At 44.1% G+C, this 14,455-nt stretch overlaps 1 protein-coding gene across 2 annotated transcripts in view; it reads left to right on the forward strand.

Annotated features, from left to right (window-relative positions):
• Window positions 1-13,982, forward strand: part of KCNT2 (potassium sodium-activated channel subfamily T member 2) — a 2,196,588-nt gene extending 2,182,606 nt beyond the window's left edge. For both annotated transcript variants that reach the window (XM_069233351.1, XM_069233350.1), the window contains one exon: window positions 13,634-13,982. In XM_069233351.1, the coding sequence (XP_069089452.1) occupies window positions 13,634-13,745 (112 nt within the window). In that variant the 3' untranslated portion in view covers window positions 13,746-13,982. The remainder of the gene's footprint in view (window positions 1-13,633) is intronic.
• Window positions 13,983-14,455: the final 473 nt, after the last annotated feature.

The following is a 14,455-nucleotide window of genomic DNA, read 5'->3' on the forward strand; positions in this document are numbered from 1 at the left end:
CTGCTCAAGAGCAGGCATTAATGTTTTTCTAGGCTGTTTTAAATGGGCCTCCCTGAGCTTTGTGTGACTAGCATCAACATTTTTGTCGCTGGTCCAGCAAAGCGCCACAACTGCGTCAGAAATTTTGATGGAGCTGTGCTAATGAGCGCCATGGAGGGCTGCATTGTAAATACACCGCTACCATGGCATCGTTAGGGGGCACATTGTTGCACAAGCAAACTGGCTCATCGTGATCGATGCACCACTTTGTTGTAAATGAGGCCCAACATCTAAGCACATGTTTAAGCATTTAACTCACTGAGGGGTGAAGATGTTGGGGGAATGCATGCAAATCAGAGTAAATCAGTATATACTTAGGGTGAGCTTCCTCTATATTCTAAAAGAACTGCAATTTCCCCGCTCTAGGGTGTGGTTTAGAGTTTGGGGGATCAGTACTCCATCACAAACTTGTCATTTATACCTTCCATCTTTTTAGAAGGGCATGACATCCAAATGCACTTGTAATAAGTTGGATGGGATAGCTGTCACATTTGCCTACCCGTCTGCTAGACTCTAAATGACGCTTCTAGTTTGCTCTGGGACTCAGTTATCAATCTCCCAGTCCCTGATCCCATCATTTCAATTTCAAGAGCTTATATTTTACGTGTTGCCATTTGCCTAAATGTATTGGTGCTACTTGGGTCCAGATTTAATAATGATTTGCACCAGACATGCATTATTCAATTGGTGCAAACCCGACACAAAGTATAAGGGTGGGGTTTATAATGATGTCATCCTTCCCTAAAGTGTTATTTTACTATCCAGCGCAAGCCAGGATTGATGTTGGAAAGTTCCCCAAAATGACATCAAGTTGCTCTATGCACTACTTTGCCTTGGGGGACATTTCATAGTTGGCACATAGATGTTCCCATGCAATCACTTATGGGTTTTGTTGCAAATCCCTATCCCTAACATTTGTAGACAGGACTTTGTGCCATAATGTCACTCCTTAAGGAAGACATAACAAAGAGAAAGATTTTCATTTCTCCTCATATTTCTATTTTTGCATGTGTGCTGCAATGTACAGCACACGTACAAATTGGGAGAAATCTTAAAGGATAATTTTGTATAGAACCTGTCCCCATCCACTTCAAAACCTATGCTTTACGTATTGCACAGAACCTTTCAATATGACTCAAGGGTGTGTGCGTTGGCCTGTACTAGATATATGGTGCATTTTTTCTCAGTCCATTTGACTAAAAGCAATGCTGCAAGTTTTGTTTCTGCACTGCATTACATCAAATATTAATAAATCTGGACATTGGACTCTTCAACCACTATACTTATTGAAATGGTTTGATCTGAAAATTGGTATATTTATTTCACAGTCCAAAGAGAAATGTCCACACAATCAAACATTCTCCCACTGTTTAAAATCCTACATGGAAAATTGAGAGCACTCTATATATTTACCATTAGCTTCAAAGAGAGCATCTATTCTTCAAGAACATTACATACCATTAACTACTGATTAACCAATATAAGTATCCTACCAAAATTTTAAGTCTTGAATATTCTGCTTCAAAAATATTGTAATAAGAGTAAAGACTAATAAAATATCCAGAGGTAAATAGATAGATAGATAGATAGATAGATAGATAGATAAAGATTTACTATTCTTAATTCCACATACATGTGCATTTTAACAATACAAGTATTAGTAAGAATCATTTCACACCTTGAATAGCTAAGGCAATAGTGAAAATGTGTACAACTGAAAGAAAATGAAGCATGTCCGATTCATTAATCTCAACTAAGCTAAACTATAGAGCATAGTGAAAATCCTGCTGGGCATTATTTATGTTTGCCTACAGATCCGCTTCATCATAATGTTTGTGCTTGTTATACCAAGAAATATCTATTTGAGTACTTACATAAGTGAGTGAGCCCTGCCCCTCTGACCTCTTTTTTCCTTTGAAGCAGTGAGCCTCTAACGTGGGTTGTTGTTGTTCAAAAGTAAAATATAAATGCCACTGATGCAACACATGTTAACTATTCTTTCACAGTTTTCTACGAAGGAAAAAACAGTGATAGTTTCCTATCCTAAATGGAGGGCTGCAACTCCAGTGCCTCTAAATGGGGTAGAAGAACCGCACATTTGGCAAGAGACAATGACCACTCATTCTTGGCAGTGTGCCAGCTTTTACAAACTCCAAGTTTCCCTCTAAGTCTACACCTTCCACACAATCTTGGGAAATATGTCTGTCTAGTTCTTTCTTATGGATAACCTGTGGTTGGCTGTGGATGGCTATGGTGTCAGTGTCCGAATGTTCACAGACTAATCATTGGCATAAGGCTCAGGGTATTCCATTGGGAATGCCACCAGTCTGGATTTGTAAGACTGTCCTTAAGCATTGTTAGAAATGGGGTTTCTGGTTGGCTAGGGTATGCACCTAAGCCAGGCAGAACCCACCCAATCTAGTTAGGCCGAGGGAGTTACATACCCAAGATAACCCCACTCACCCTCATGGTAACTTGGCACAAGCAGTCAGGTTTATCCCAGAGGCAATGTATAAAGTGTTTGCACGACACTCACAACACATGTGACACACTACCCACACCACAAAGGAAACACAACACCGAGTTATATAAAAATAAACTGTATTATACACAATATTATTAGATCAAACACAACATGTCAGTAATACCCTGCTACCCAAGCAGTTTCCAGAACGTTAGACACACCACAAAGGAAACACAACACCAAGTTATTTAAAAATAAACTGTATTGTACACAACATTATTAGACCAAACACAACATGTCAGTAAATCCCTGCTACCCAAGCAGTTTCCAGAACGTTACACACACCGCAAAGGAAACACAATACCAAGTTATATAAAAATAAACTGTGTTGTAGACAACATTATTAGACCAAGCACAGCATGTCAGTAATACCCTGCTACCCAAGCAGTTGTCAGAACGTTACACAATACTGTTACTCGGCAGAAACCAGCAGTAGTCACACATAGCACACAGGTTACTCATTTTTCTGCAGCATAAGCAGTAGTCAGGAAAAATATTACTATAGAAATGCAATTATCATAAAAGTATCATAAATGCCCATACTAGGAACATTAGGAAATACATGGCAAGTCATAAACATAGATCAGCATACAGGTCCATAGTAGGAACATTTAGCAAGCATATGGCACACCATTAAAAGAAACAGATTAGCATAACAGTTCCAGTATGCCCATAAAAGGAGCATTAGAAAAGTATATGGGATGTCTCAGGAAACATATGAGCCTACAAAGGCTCCAAATAATGATGCTGCTACCCAAAGTACATGTCTTTATATGTGGGAGGCACCTCCAGTGCCACAAAGAAAGAAAAGGGGGCCCCCGATGCTCCTCCACTGCCACTGCCATTCTATGGTTGGGACTGAGGGAGGCAGCACCCACCCCTACCATTTTTACACAGGGGCCCCTCCTGGGGCCTCTGCCCAAACCAGGTGCCTACAATCTCTGTGGCCCCCCACCAGGAGGTGCCAGAGCAAAATTGCAAAAAGGGTCAAGCGGTGCTGGAGGTCTCCGATGAGGCTTCCTCCCCGCCCGCGACCAGTGACAAGAATAGGGGCCCAGTGGGGCAGGGGAACCTCCGATGAGACTCCCTCCCTGCCCGTTCTTCATGCAAGAATGATGGCCCGATGGGGAGCCTCGCAAGAGGCCTCCTCTTCGCCCTGCTCCCCAGTGACTCACATGGGGCCTCGGTGGATAGGGGAGGCCTCCAATGAGGCATCCTCCCTGCCCATCCTTGAAGGGCTGACTCACCTGCACCCAACCTGGTGGGCAAGTCTACTGCAGCCCGCCTGGTTGGCAGCAGTGTCTCTAGTCACAAGTTGGTGCCGGTTGATTTCCCTGGGGGCGCTCCTCGGAGCGTGCATCACCCCGGTGCCACTGCTAGGAGCGCGCTTGCTCCAGGTGCTTTTCTTCATGCCCAGAGGGCACTGTAAACAGCGCGTTTCCAATGAGGTTGTCAGTTGCAGGACACCCGGGTCACGGTGGTGATTCTCCGGTGGCAGGAAAAAGTGGGAAGCGCATTCCAAGTGCTTCAAAAGAAAAAACACCAACACTCTCTAGGCGCTAAGCAATTGTAGCAGGGCTCTCACTAGGCACTATGCCCATAGAAAGAAAGCATGAGCAGCATTCCTCACATGTTGCAGCAGGCAGTTGAAGGGGTCAGGGGCCACAGCCCCCAGCCCCTGGGTGACACAAAAAATGGAGCACAGGGCGGCAGGGCCCAGCAGGAGGCCAGCATAAAGGGGATGCAGACACAGTCAGCTCCTCCAAGTGACCCAGCAGGTCACAGGTCAGCACAGCAGCAGCAGTCCAAGGCAATCCTTAGTGAGTCCCTCCAGCAGCATCCTGTGTCCAGTTACAAGCATGTTAAGGTCCAGAGTGTCTCCAAATGTAGGGAAAAATCCCCTGTACTCATACTTAGTTTTGCAAAGGTTTAACAAAGAGGGGGAGAAGAGGTTCCAACCAGTTACAACTGGTTCCGGGAGTGCCCCCTCTCTCCTTCAGCACAGACTCCAAACATCAGTTGGGGTTAAACAAGCCCTTTGTGTGAGGCCAGGGCACAGCCTTTACAGATGCATGTGTGCCCCACCTGCCCTTCTATCAGCCCTAGAAGTCCATTCAATATGTAGATGACCTCTGTGACACCTCCACCCTCCCTGTGTACAGGCTGTCTGAAAAGTATGCACAAAGCCCAACTCTCACTCTGCCCAGACGTGGATTGGAGTCAAGCTGCAAAAAAACAGTCATAAGCACAGAGAAATGCTCACTTTCTAGAAGTGGCATTTCTGTAATGATAATATAAAATCTGCCTACACCAGTAAGCAGCATTTCTCACTACCATTACAACCATACCAAACATGCTGACGCTACCCCTCATAAATCAGACTATACCCCCTACACGTAAGGCAGGGCATTTCCAATGAAATCCTGTGAGAAGGCAGCACTCACAGCAGTGAGAAACCAAGTAGGCTGTTTGTCACTACCAGGACAGGCCACGCAACCAGGCACATGTCCTGTCTTCTACGTACATAGCACGATGTCCATAGGGCTAGCTAGGCCCTATCTTAGGGGTGACTTACATGTGGTAAAAGAGGAGTTCTGGGCCTGGCAAGTAAATTTAAATGCCAGGTCCCTGTGGCCGAAACTGTACACGCAGGCCCTGCGCTAGCAGGCCTGAGACAGGTTTGAAAGGCTACTTCAGTGGGTGGCACAAGCAACGCTGCAGGCCCACTAGTAGCATTTAATTTACAGGTCCTTGGTATAGGGATACCCCTGTACAAGGGACTTATCCATAAATTAAATGTGCCATTTAGGTATAAGCCAATCATACCAACTTTAGAAGGTAGAGTACCTGCACTTTAGCACTGATAAGCAGTGATATAGTCTTCTGAGTCCTAGAGCCAACAGCCAGAAACCAGAAAAAATAAGTGGAAGGAGGCAAAAAGTCTGGGGATGAACCCGAAAAAAGGGCCAGATCCAACAAGAATGCTTGTTTTATTCTTTGCTGATAGAAAGTGATTGCTTCATGCTGTATGCCTCTCTTTCAGGTTCTCTTCTTGTGATGTCTTAAACAGTTCATAATTATGACCTAAGCCCCCAAGCATTGTACCCTGCTGCACCTTCCAGAATGCCATTCAAATTCCTCATCCTGTAAAAGTAATATAGTTTTGCTGAGGGACCAAACACAATTAATCCCAACGGCATGAGTGCTGAATTTCATCTAGTAATGTATGTAGGAAGATTATCTAAAGCTGAAGACAACCAAAATGGACGTAATAACGTTTGGAGACCATTTTGAACTATGGATCAAGTATCCCCACCTAGAATAATTTGCCGCTGTCAGGGGACCTACTGTTAGCACATGCTCTTTACACCTCAGCATACCATGTTAAAATGTTCATGTCATTTCTGGTCCCATATGCCTTTTCAACTGCCAGAGCCATTCTGTCTTTTCCATTGCCCAGAACCTTTTCAGAGCCATTTCTGGAACCAGGATAGAATTAGTTGAGAACATTTCTGAAAAGCAGCAGCTTTTTCCTTGTAATGGGTGAAATAAAAAGGTCACCTATTCCCTTTTCCTGAAGTCTGCTCCCTGGTTACCGCTGACTAGATCAAGTAGACCCTTCTTCTCATTGAAACCTCCATTCTCCAAATTTTCACAGAATGCATTTCCAAATCTCCTTATGCATAGGGATGTGATGATGAGAGAGGTTCTGCCAAGGACTGCTACGCAATAAGCGCTGTCTGTGTTGCACTTACTCCATCTTCAGCCAGTATAAGTGTTCTTTTAAAAGTGCTGTTTTATTATCTTTATTTTCTCAATCAATTGTTTTAAACATTGTTACTACAAATGTTCACTTCATTGTTTTGATGGGTTAAAATACAGGCTTTCATGTATCCATTGTGGAAATTTTACTCAGAACACTGGAATTTTTGGTAATGAAATATAGAATATTCACTCAAAAGCATGTAAACATTTTCTTTCTTTTACCCATCTATGTATGTGTAAAATTGCAGAAATGCTTGACCTTTTCAGGGGAAAATGTCAATTTCAACAAGATTATTTTGCTACCCTTAATACAAAGCAATATTCAACTAGGTGTACAGAATATTCAAAGTGGAGTGGAGGGAATTTGAGAAATGGGAGAATCTGACAGAAAGGGGAGTATGTGTGGAGCTGAGGATATGACAAATAAACAAAACTGGAAAAAGGGGATTATGGAGAGTAAAATAAATTGTAGGAAATATGATTGAATATGAAATGAGTGAACATAGTGTATGTTATAAAGCAGAATATATTGGGTCTTATTCGATATGTAGAAAATAAGGGAGAGGCGAGATATGGCAAAGGAACTATAGGAGAGTGGGTCAATATAGGAGGATTTGAAATTCAGTGGGAATTTAAGAGAACAAGAGCTGAGACAGAGGGAATGACAGGTTTGAATAGGTAGAGAGCATGGGATCAACAAATTAAGGAATATGAGTGTGATGGAAGTATAAGGCACAGGTACCATACAAGTGATAGACATGAGAAAGGGGAAGGGAAATCCATACAAGAGATAGTGAACACGAGAATCAACTTAAAAGTGTGCCCCCATTATATCGAGGTAGGAATTTTGATGGTACCGAATATCATGGATGTAGGAAAGTACCATCTTGCCTGGCATGTTACCCCCATTTTTACCGTATGTATGTTTGTTTTTGCCTATGTGTCACTGGGATCCTGCTATCCAGGACCCCAGTGCTCATAAAATATGCCCTGTATGTGTTCCCTGTGTGGTGCCTAACTGTATCACTGAGGCTCTGCTAACCAGAACATCAGTGTTTATGCTCTTTCTGCTTTTAAAAATTGTCACTGGAGGCTAGTGACTAATTTTCCAAATTCTCATTGGCACACTGGAACAACCTTATAATTCCCTAGTATATGGTACCTAGGTACCCAAGGTATTGGGGTTCCAGGAGATCCCTATGGGCTGCAGCATTTATTTTGCCACCCAAAGGGAGCTCAAACAAATCTTACACACGACTGCCACTGCAGCCTGCGTGAAATAACGTCCACGTTATTTCACAGCCATTTTACACTGCACTTAAGTAACTTATAAGTCACCTATATGTCTAACCCTCACCTGGTGAAGGTTAGGTGCAAAGTTACTTAGTGTGTGGGCACCCTGGCACTAGCCAAGGTGCCCCCACATTGTTCAGGGCAAATTCCCCGGACTTTGTGAGTGCGGGGACACCATTACACGCGTGCACTACATATAGGTCAATACCTATATGTAGCGTCACATTGGTAACTCCGAACATGGCCATGTAACATGTCTAGGATCATGGAATTGTCACCCCAATACCATTCTGGTAATGGGGGGACAATTCCATGCATCCCCGGGTCTCCAGCATAGAGCCCGGGTACTACCAAACTAACTTTCCGGGGTCTCCTCTGCAGCTACCGCTGCTGCCAACCCCTCAGACAGGTTTCTGCCCCCTGGGGCCTGGGTAGCCTGGTCCCAGGAAGGCAGAACAAAGGATTTCCTCTGAGAGAGGGTGTTACACCCTCTCCCTTTGGAAATAGGTGTGAAGGGCCTGGGAGGAGTAGCCTCTCCTGGCCTCTGGAAATGCTTTGAAGGGCACAGATGGTGCCCTCCTTGCATAAGTCAGTCTACACCGGTTCAGGGATCCCCTCAGCCCTGCTCTGGTGCGAAACTGGACAAAGGAAAGGGGAGTGACCACTCCCCTGACCAGCACCTCCCAGGGGAGGTGCCCAGAGCTCCTCCAGTGTGTCCCAGACCTCTGCCATCTTGGATGCAGAGGTGTGAGGGCACAATGGACAGCTCAGAGTGGACAGTGCCAGCAGGTGACGTCAGAGACCCCTCCTGATAGGTGCCTACCTTTCTCTGTAGCCAATCCTTCTCTGTGGGCTATTTAGGGTCTCTCCTGTGGGCATCTCACCAGATAACGAATGCAAGAGCTCACCAGAGTTCCTCTGCACTTCCCTCTTTGACTTTTGCCAAGGATCGACCGCTCCAGGACGCCTGCAAAACCACACCAAAGTAGCAAGAATACCACCAGCAACATTGTAGCGCCTCATCCTGCTGGCTTTCGCGACTGTTTCCTGGTGGTGCATGTCTGCCTTCACCCTGCACTGGAAGCCAAGAAGAAATCTCCCGTGGGTCGATGGAATCTTCCCCCTGAGAAGCAGGCACCAAATTTCTGCATCACCGGTCCTCTGGGTCCCCTCTCATCCTGACGAGCGTGGTCCCGGGAACACAGGAGCTGGGTCCAAGTGTCCCCAACAGTCCAGTGGCCCCTCTGTCCAAATTTGGTGGAGGTAAGTCCTTGCCTCCCCACGCCAGACAGTAATCCTGTGTACTGCATGAACTGCAGCTGCTAGGGCTTCTGTACACTTTTGCAAGACTTCCTTTGTGCACAGCCTAGCCATTGTCCCCAGCACTCCGTCCTGCATTGCCCAACTCACTGAGTTGGACCCCGACGTCGTGAGACCCCCTTTTGTTGCTCTGAGTTGACTGTCGTCCTCAGATCTCCGAAGTGCCTGTTCAGGTGCTTTTTCGGGTGCTGCCTGCTTCTGCGTGGGCTCTCTGTGTTCCTGAGCGCCCCCTCTGTCTCCTCCTCCAAGGGTCGACCGCCTGGTCCTTCCTGGGCCCTAGCAGCACCCAAAATCCTCCACCGCGACTCTTGCAGGTAGCAAGGCTTGTTAGCAGTTTTTCTGCGTGGAAACAACTCTGCATCCTCCAGTACACCGTGGGACATCTTCTGACCAAAGGAGAAGTTCCTGGCACCTTCCGTTGTTGCAGAATCTTTGGCTTCTTCCACCCGGAGGCAGCTCTTTTGCACCTTCATCCGGGGTTTAGTGGGCTCCTGCCCCACCACCCCGGACACTTGCGTGACTCTTGGACTTGGTCCCCTTCCTTTACAGGTCCCCAGGTCCAGGAATCCATCTTCAGTGCCTTGCAGTCAGTTGTTGTCCTTGCAGAATCCCCTATCTCGACTTTACTGTCTTTCTGGAGTAGTAGGGTAACTTTACTTCTACTTTTCAGGCTCTTGGGGTGGGGTATCTTGGACACCCTTTGGGGCATATTTATACTCGGTTTGCGCCGGAATTGCGTCGTTTTTTTTTACGCAATTCCGACGCAAAACTAACTCCATATTTATACTTCAAGTCCATGGAGTTTGCGTCATTTTTTAGCGTGGACACCTACTTTGCGTTAATGAGATGCAAGGTAGGCGTTCCCGTCTAAAAAATGGACTCCGCGGCATGTGCGCCGTATTTACACTCCCGGGCAAAATTCACGCCCGGGAGTGGGCGGGTCAAAAAAAATTACGTACGGCCGCTTTTGCGCCGTTTTTTAGCGCCTGGACAAGGCAGGCGTTAAGGGACCTGTGGGCTCGGAAGGAGCCCAGAGGTGCCCTCCCATGCCCCCAGGGACACCCCATGTCACCCTTGCCCACCCCAGGAGGACACCCAAGGCTGGAGGGACCCATCCCAGGGACATTAAGGTAAGTTCAGGTAAGTACTTTTTTTTTTTTTTGTGGCATAGGGGGGCCTGATTTGTGCCCCCCTACATGCCACTATGCCCAATGACCATGCCCAGGGGACAGAAGTCCCCTGGGCATGGCCATTAGGCAAGGGGGCATGACTCCTGTCTTTGCTAAGACAGGAGTCATTTCTATGGGGGTTGGGAGTCGAAATAAATGGCGCAAATCGGGTTGAGGCGAAAAATTTGCCTCAGCCTGACTTGCCCCATTTTTTGACACCCAAGCTCCATATCCCCCTACGCCGGCGCTGCCTGGTGTACGTCGTTTTTTTTCACGCACACCAGGCAGCGCCGGCGGCTAACGCCGGCTAACGTCATTGAATAAATACGGCGCCCGCATGGCGCTTTAGAATGTCGTTTACCGGCGCTAATTTTTTTGACGCAAAACTGCGTTAGTGCAGTTTTGCGTCAAAAAGTATAAATATGGCCCTTAGTGTTTTCTTACACTCCCAGTGACACTCTACACACTACACTAGGCCTGGAATCCATTCGTGGTTCGCATTCCACTTTTGGAGTATATGGTTTGTGTTGCCCCTAGACCTATTTCTCCCTGTTGCATTCTATTGTGTTCTACATTGTTTGCACTACTTTTATAACTTTTACTTACCTGATTTTGGTTTGTGTGTGTATATTTTGTGTATATTACTTACCTCCTAAGGGAGTATATCCTCTGAGATACTTTTGGCATATTGTTACTAAAATAAAGTACCTTTATTTTTATTAACTCTGAGTATTGTGTTTTTTTATGATATAGTGCTAAGTGATATAAGTGGTATGGTACGAGCTTTGCATGTCTCCTAGTTCAGCCTAAGCTGCTCTGCTATAGCTACCTTACGAGCTTTGCATGTCTCCTAGTTCAGCCTAAGCTGCTCTGCTATAGCTACCTATATCAGCCTAAGCTGCTAGAACACCTCTAATCTACTAATAAGGGATAACTGTACCCGGCACAAGGTGTAAGTACCACAAGGTACACCCTATAAGCCAGGCCAGCCTCCTATAATCGACACAATATTAGAGGACAAAATATTGAAATGTAAGTAAGTATAAATGTTCTATACCTAATGTCACTTATACATACCTTGATGAAATATATGTCTTCATGGTGCATAGACACAGAGATAAGAATAGTAATTATATACTTCTTCTATATGCACTTACATTTTGATATTTTGCCTCTTGATATTCCATCCTCAATATTAGTGTACCATGATATTCCTAGCCTATATATTGCGTAGCACAGTCTGTTGGAATAAGACATGAGACAGCTGGGGCAGTGTGAGAGGTAGAAGATATGAAGGTAAGAGAAATTTAATTTATTTATGTATTTATTTATTTAAACATTTATTTATTTGCTGGTGAACTAGTTAGGCCTCACATGCCACGCACAGACCACATTAGGCTATCACGATACCAGAAGAAAAAAAATTACAAATACATTTTTAAGGACAAGAATTCCATTCATTTACCAGGGGCAGATTTACCAAACAATCAGGCAACGCAGTGCTGCAGCCAAAAATGCTGTGCTGCATGCGTGACAGGGAGGGAGCTGGAGAGCACCATTTCTACAGAGATATGGCTCTCCCCTCCCCACTCCCTACCCTCCCTTTAGCTGTTGTGCACCATGCATACACCTTTGCGCCATAGTGCAAAGGTGTATGTGTGAGTCTGGTATAGGTTTTGTACTGAAAGGGTACCCTTCCAGTGCGAAATACTATGCCTCATCAACTTAAAAGTATTTCTTACTTTGTGTGTGCTGCACAGTACAGCATTTTTCCTTTTCTCACCTGACTTCAATAGGCTCTATTTTTTTTATGCAAAACCGTGTCCCCAGAGCACAAGTCCTAAAAAGGGAAGAGAGGGGGACTAATCAAGTTAGGCAATATACTAGTAACATCATGGTGCATGACATCACACTGTGACACCACAGCATCACAGGAAGTGACATCACAACTCATGACCTCATGCGAACTGACATTACAAGGAGTGACATCACATCTTAACACTTCAAACACATTTTGCAGGTCTATCATAGGTACATTTGAGTGAATTATGAGATTTAACAAATGAGAATGACGCAACTCCTACACAAAATGTGGGATTCAATTTATTATTTTTTTTTTCTTTAAATTGTGCCACAAAGAAGTTGGCAACAAGGAGAGCCATAGGTCCATATTTATTTTGCAAAATTGGTTGCAAAGTCCACATTTTAAAATATCTTATGGAGTTAAGGCCTCTGCTGCACAGATCTTTGTGTGTCCAGTAAATCCTAGGTAACAATAATAATAAGATAACTTTGGAGGGTAACGCATTTGCTGGAGAGACCTGTGTTTTCTCTCATCTCAGTTTCGAGTCAAAGTGGCGTAGAGGGTTAACGTCTCTCCAGCAAAGCACATCATGCAGATGACAGATTTTTATTTTATGTAGCTAGGTAAGTGAGTTAACACAGAGATCTTTCTGTTAATCACAGTTCATACATTGCAATGCTTCTAATATAGCAGAGTTAGGACATGTGACTCCTACACCTTGTAACCCACAGTGTTAATGTAACACATTTTGTACATTGATTTACACATTTATAGGATTTATTGTCGATGTATTTTATGTATATGTAACAAAATAGTAGTATTTAAATTGTTAATTATGTAAAGATTGGAAGAGACCAACACATCTGACATTCTTACAGTGCACAGCATATCTCATATATGGGGACTGACTAAACTAAAAAGCATGCCTCTCAAGAATTTGTAAAGTGATAACAACAAGCTGTGCGACATCCTTTCCCTTCCCTTCCTTTCCCTTGCATATGCATCTAGCTCAAAATGCTTCCAGTCAAGATAGTGAATCAAAATGAGGCCTAATGGGCCCTTATATTCGGCCTTTGGTATGGACCCAGCTGGAGTCTTAAATTCAAAAGCCCCCTCGCCACCTGCACCTTGCTGCTCGAAACGAAAGCAGACAACGTGCAGGTGCTGTTGAATGTTACTCTGGGACAAGTTCAGCATATTTCAGTGTGGCCCACTTCTTGCAGGGAGGATGGCTCCACCCCGTGAAAATAGTGGGTGGACGCTGTGTATCGTCATGTACCCCCGACTTGTGCCCTGCCTGTCCCACAATTTTAGTAGTTAGGGTTTTGCCTCAAAAAGGATGGGTGGTTGCATCAGATGCTAAGGAATGCAAAGCAGTGCTTCATTCTACTTTGTGTTACTTCTAATCATTTTCTAGTGTAAAACGTGTTTTGCGCTGGAAAGTAAATAATTAAAAAAATGTTTTGTACTTGTTTGCGTCACTTTCATGACGCAAACCCAGCGCAAAATGTACGTAAATCACCCCTTCGTCTGAAATCTACACAGCTGCATTACAAATTTTGCTTCAATTAGGAAAACGAAGCAGATAAAGGAAAATAAGAGCAACAAGAGATTAGGGAAAATATGTCATAAGGGAGAGGGAATGTCAAAAGAAGGACCTTAAGAGAGCATGATGTTTCCTTCTTATCTCAATAATTACCTTTCTATTGTTTTTAACAGCTATTTGATTCGAGCTGATCCTCTGGCCTATGTTCCCAACTCTGCACCTAGCCGAAAAAATAGTCTTTGCAACACTGCTGGGCCGGATACAAGGGATGAAACACAATTTTGATGTACAATTGGACACGAGAAGTGTTTAAAAGACGACCTCTCACTTTTTTCAGTTCTGAACACTATGGACTTATTCTGCTACTCCTAGAAAGCCCGAATCAGGGCAATTTGCTACAGTATTACTGACAATGTTGTCTTGACAATATATAAATACCTGTGATTTCTAAAATACAAGACAATGTTCAAAACGAGTTGCTGTTAATGTAGCTATTGTTTCTAAATAAAAGTTTATAAGAGGAATTTGTGGTTTTACTGAAAAAAATAAATCAGGAGATCAGAGGTGCGTTGTTTAGGTGTTAGCTTAATATTTATGGTTAAACTACAGTTACCTTTTTTTTCGCTGCTTAATTTGTGCCAGTGCTTGCAGGTGGTGGGCATTGGCATTCATTTTTGAGGACTGTGACATATTTGTTATTACCAGACTAACCAAGAGTAAGAGGGAGAGAGACAGAAAAACGATTAAGAAGGAAGAGGAGAAACATCTGAAATTAGACAAGGAAATAAAGTAGATGAAATAGAGCCTGCAAGAGTGATATAAAGAGACAGGAAGTATGACGTGTTTTGTCAGAGGAAAGAAGCATGAGATAGAATCAACATGAGACAGCCTTGGCATTTTTTTATCAAATTATGCACTGATTGTTCTCTTGACTACTGTTTCAGCTCTGAAGCGATAGGCATTCATGTGATAAGGGGCTTCGGGCGAGAATAGAG

The sequence above is a fragment of the Pleurodeles waltl genome, chromosome 4_2 (genome assembly GCF_031143425.1).
Source record: "Pleurodeles waltl isolate 20211129_DDA chromosome 4_2, aPleWal1.hap1.20221129, whole genome shotgun sequence".
NCBI lineage: Eukaryota > Metazoa > Chordata > Amphibia > Caudata > Salamandridae > Pleurodeles > Pleurodeles waltl.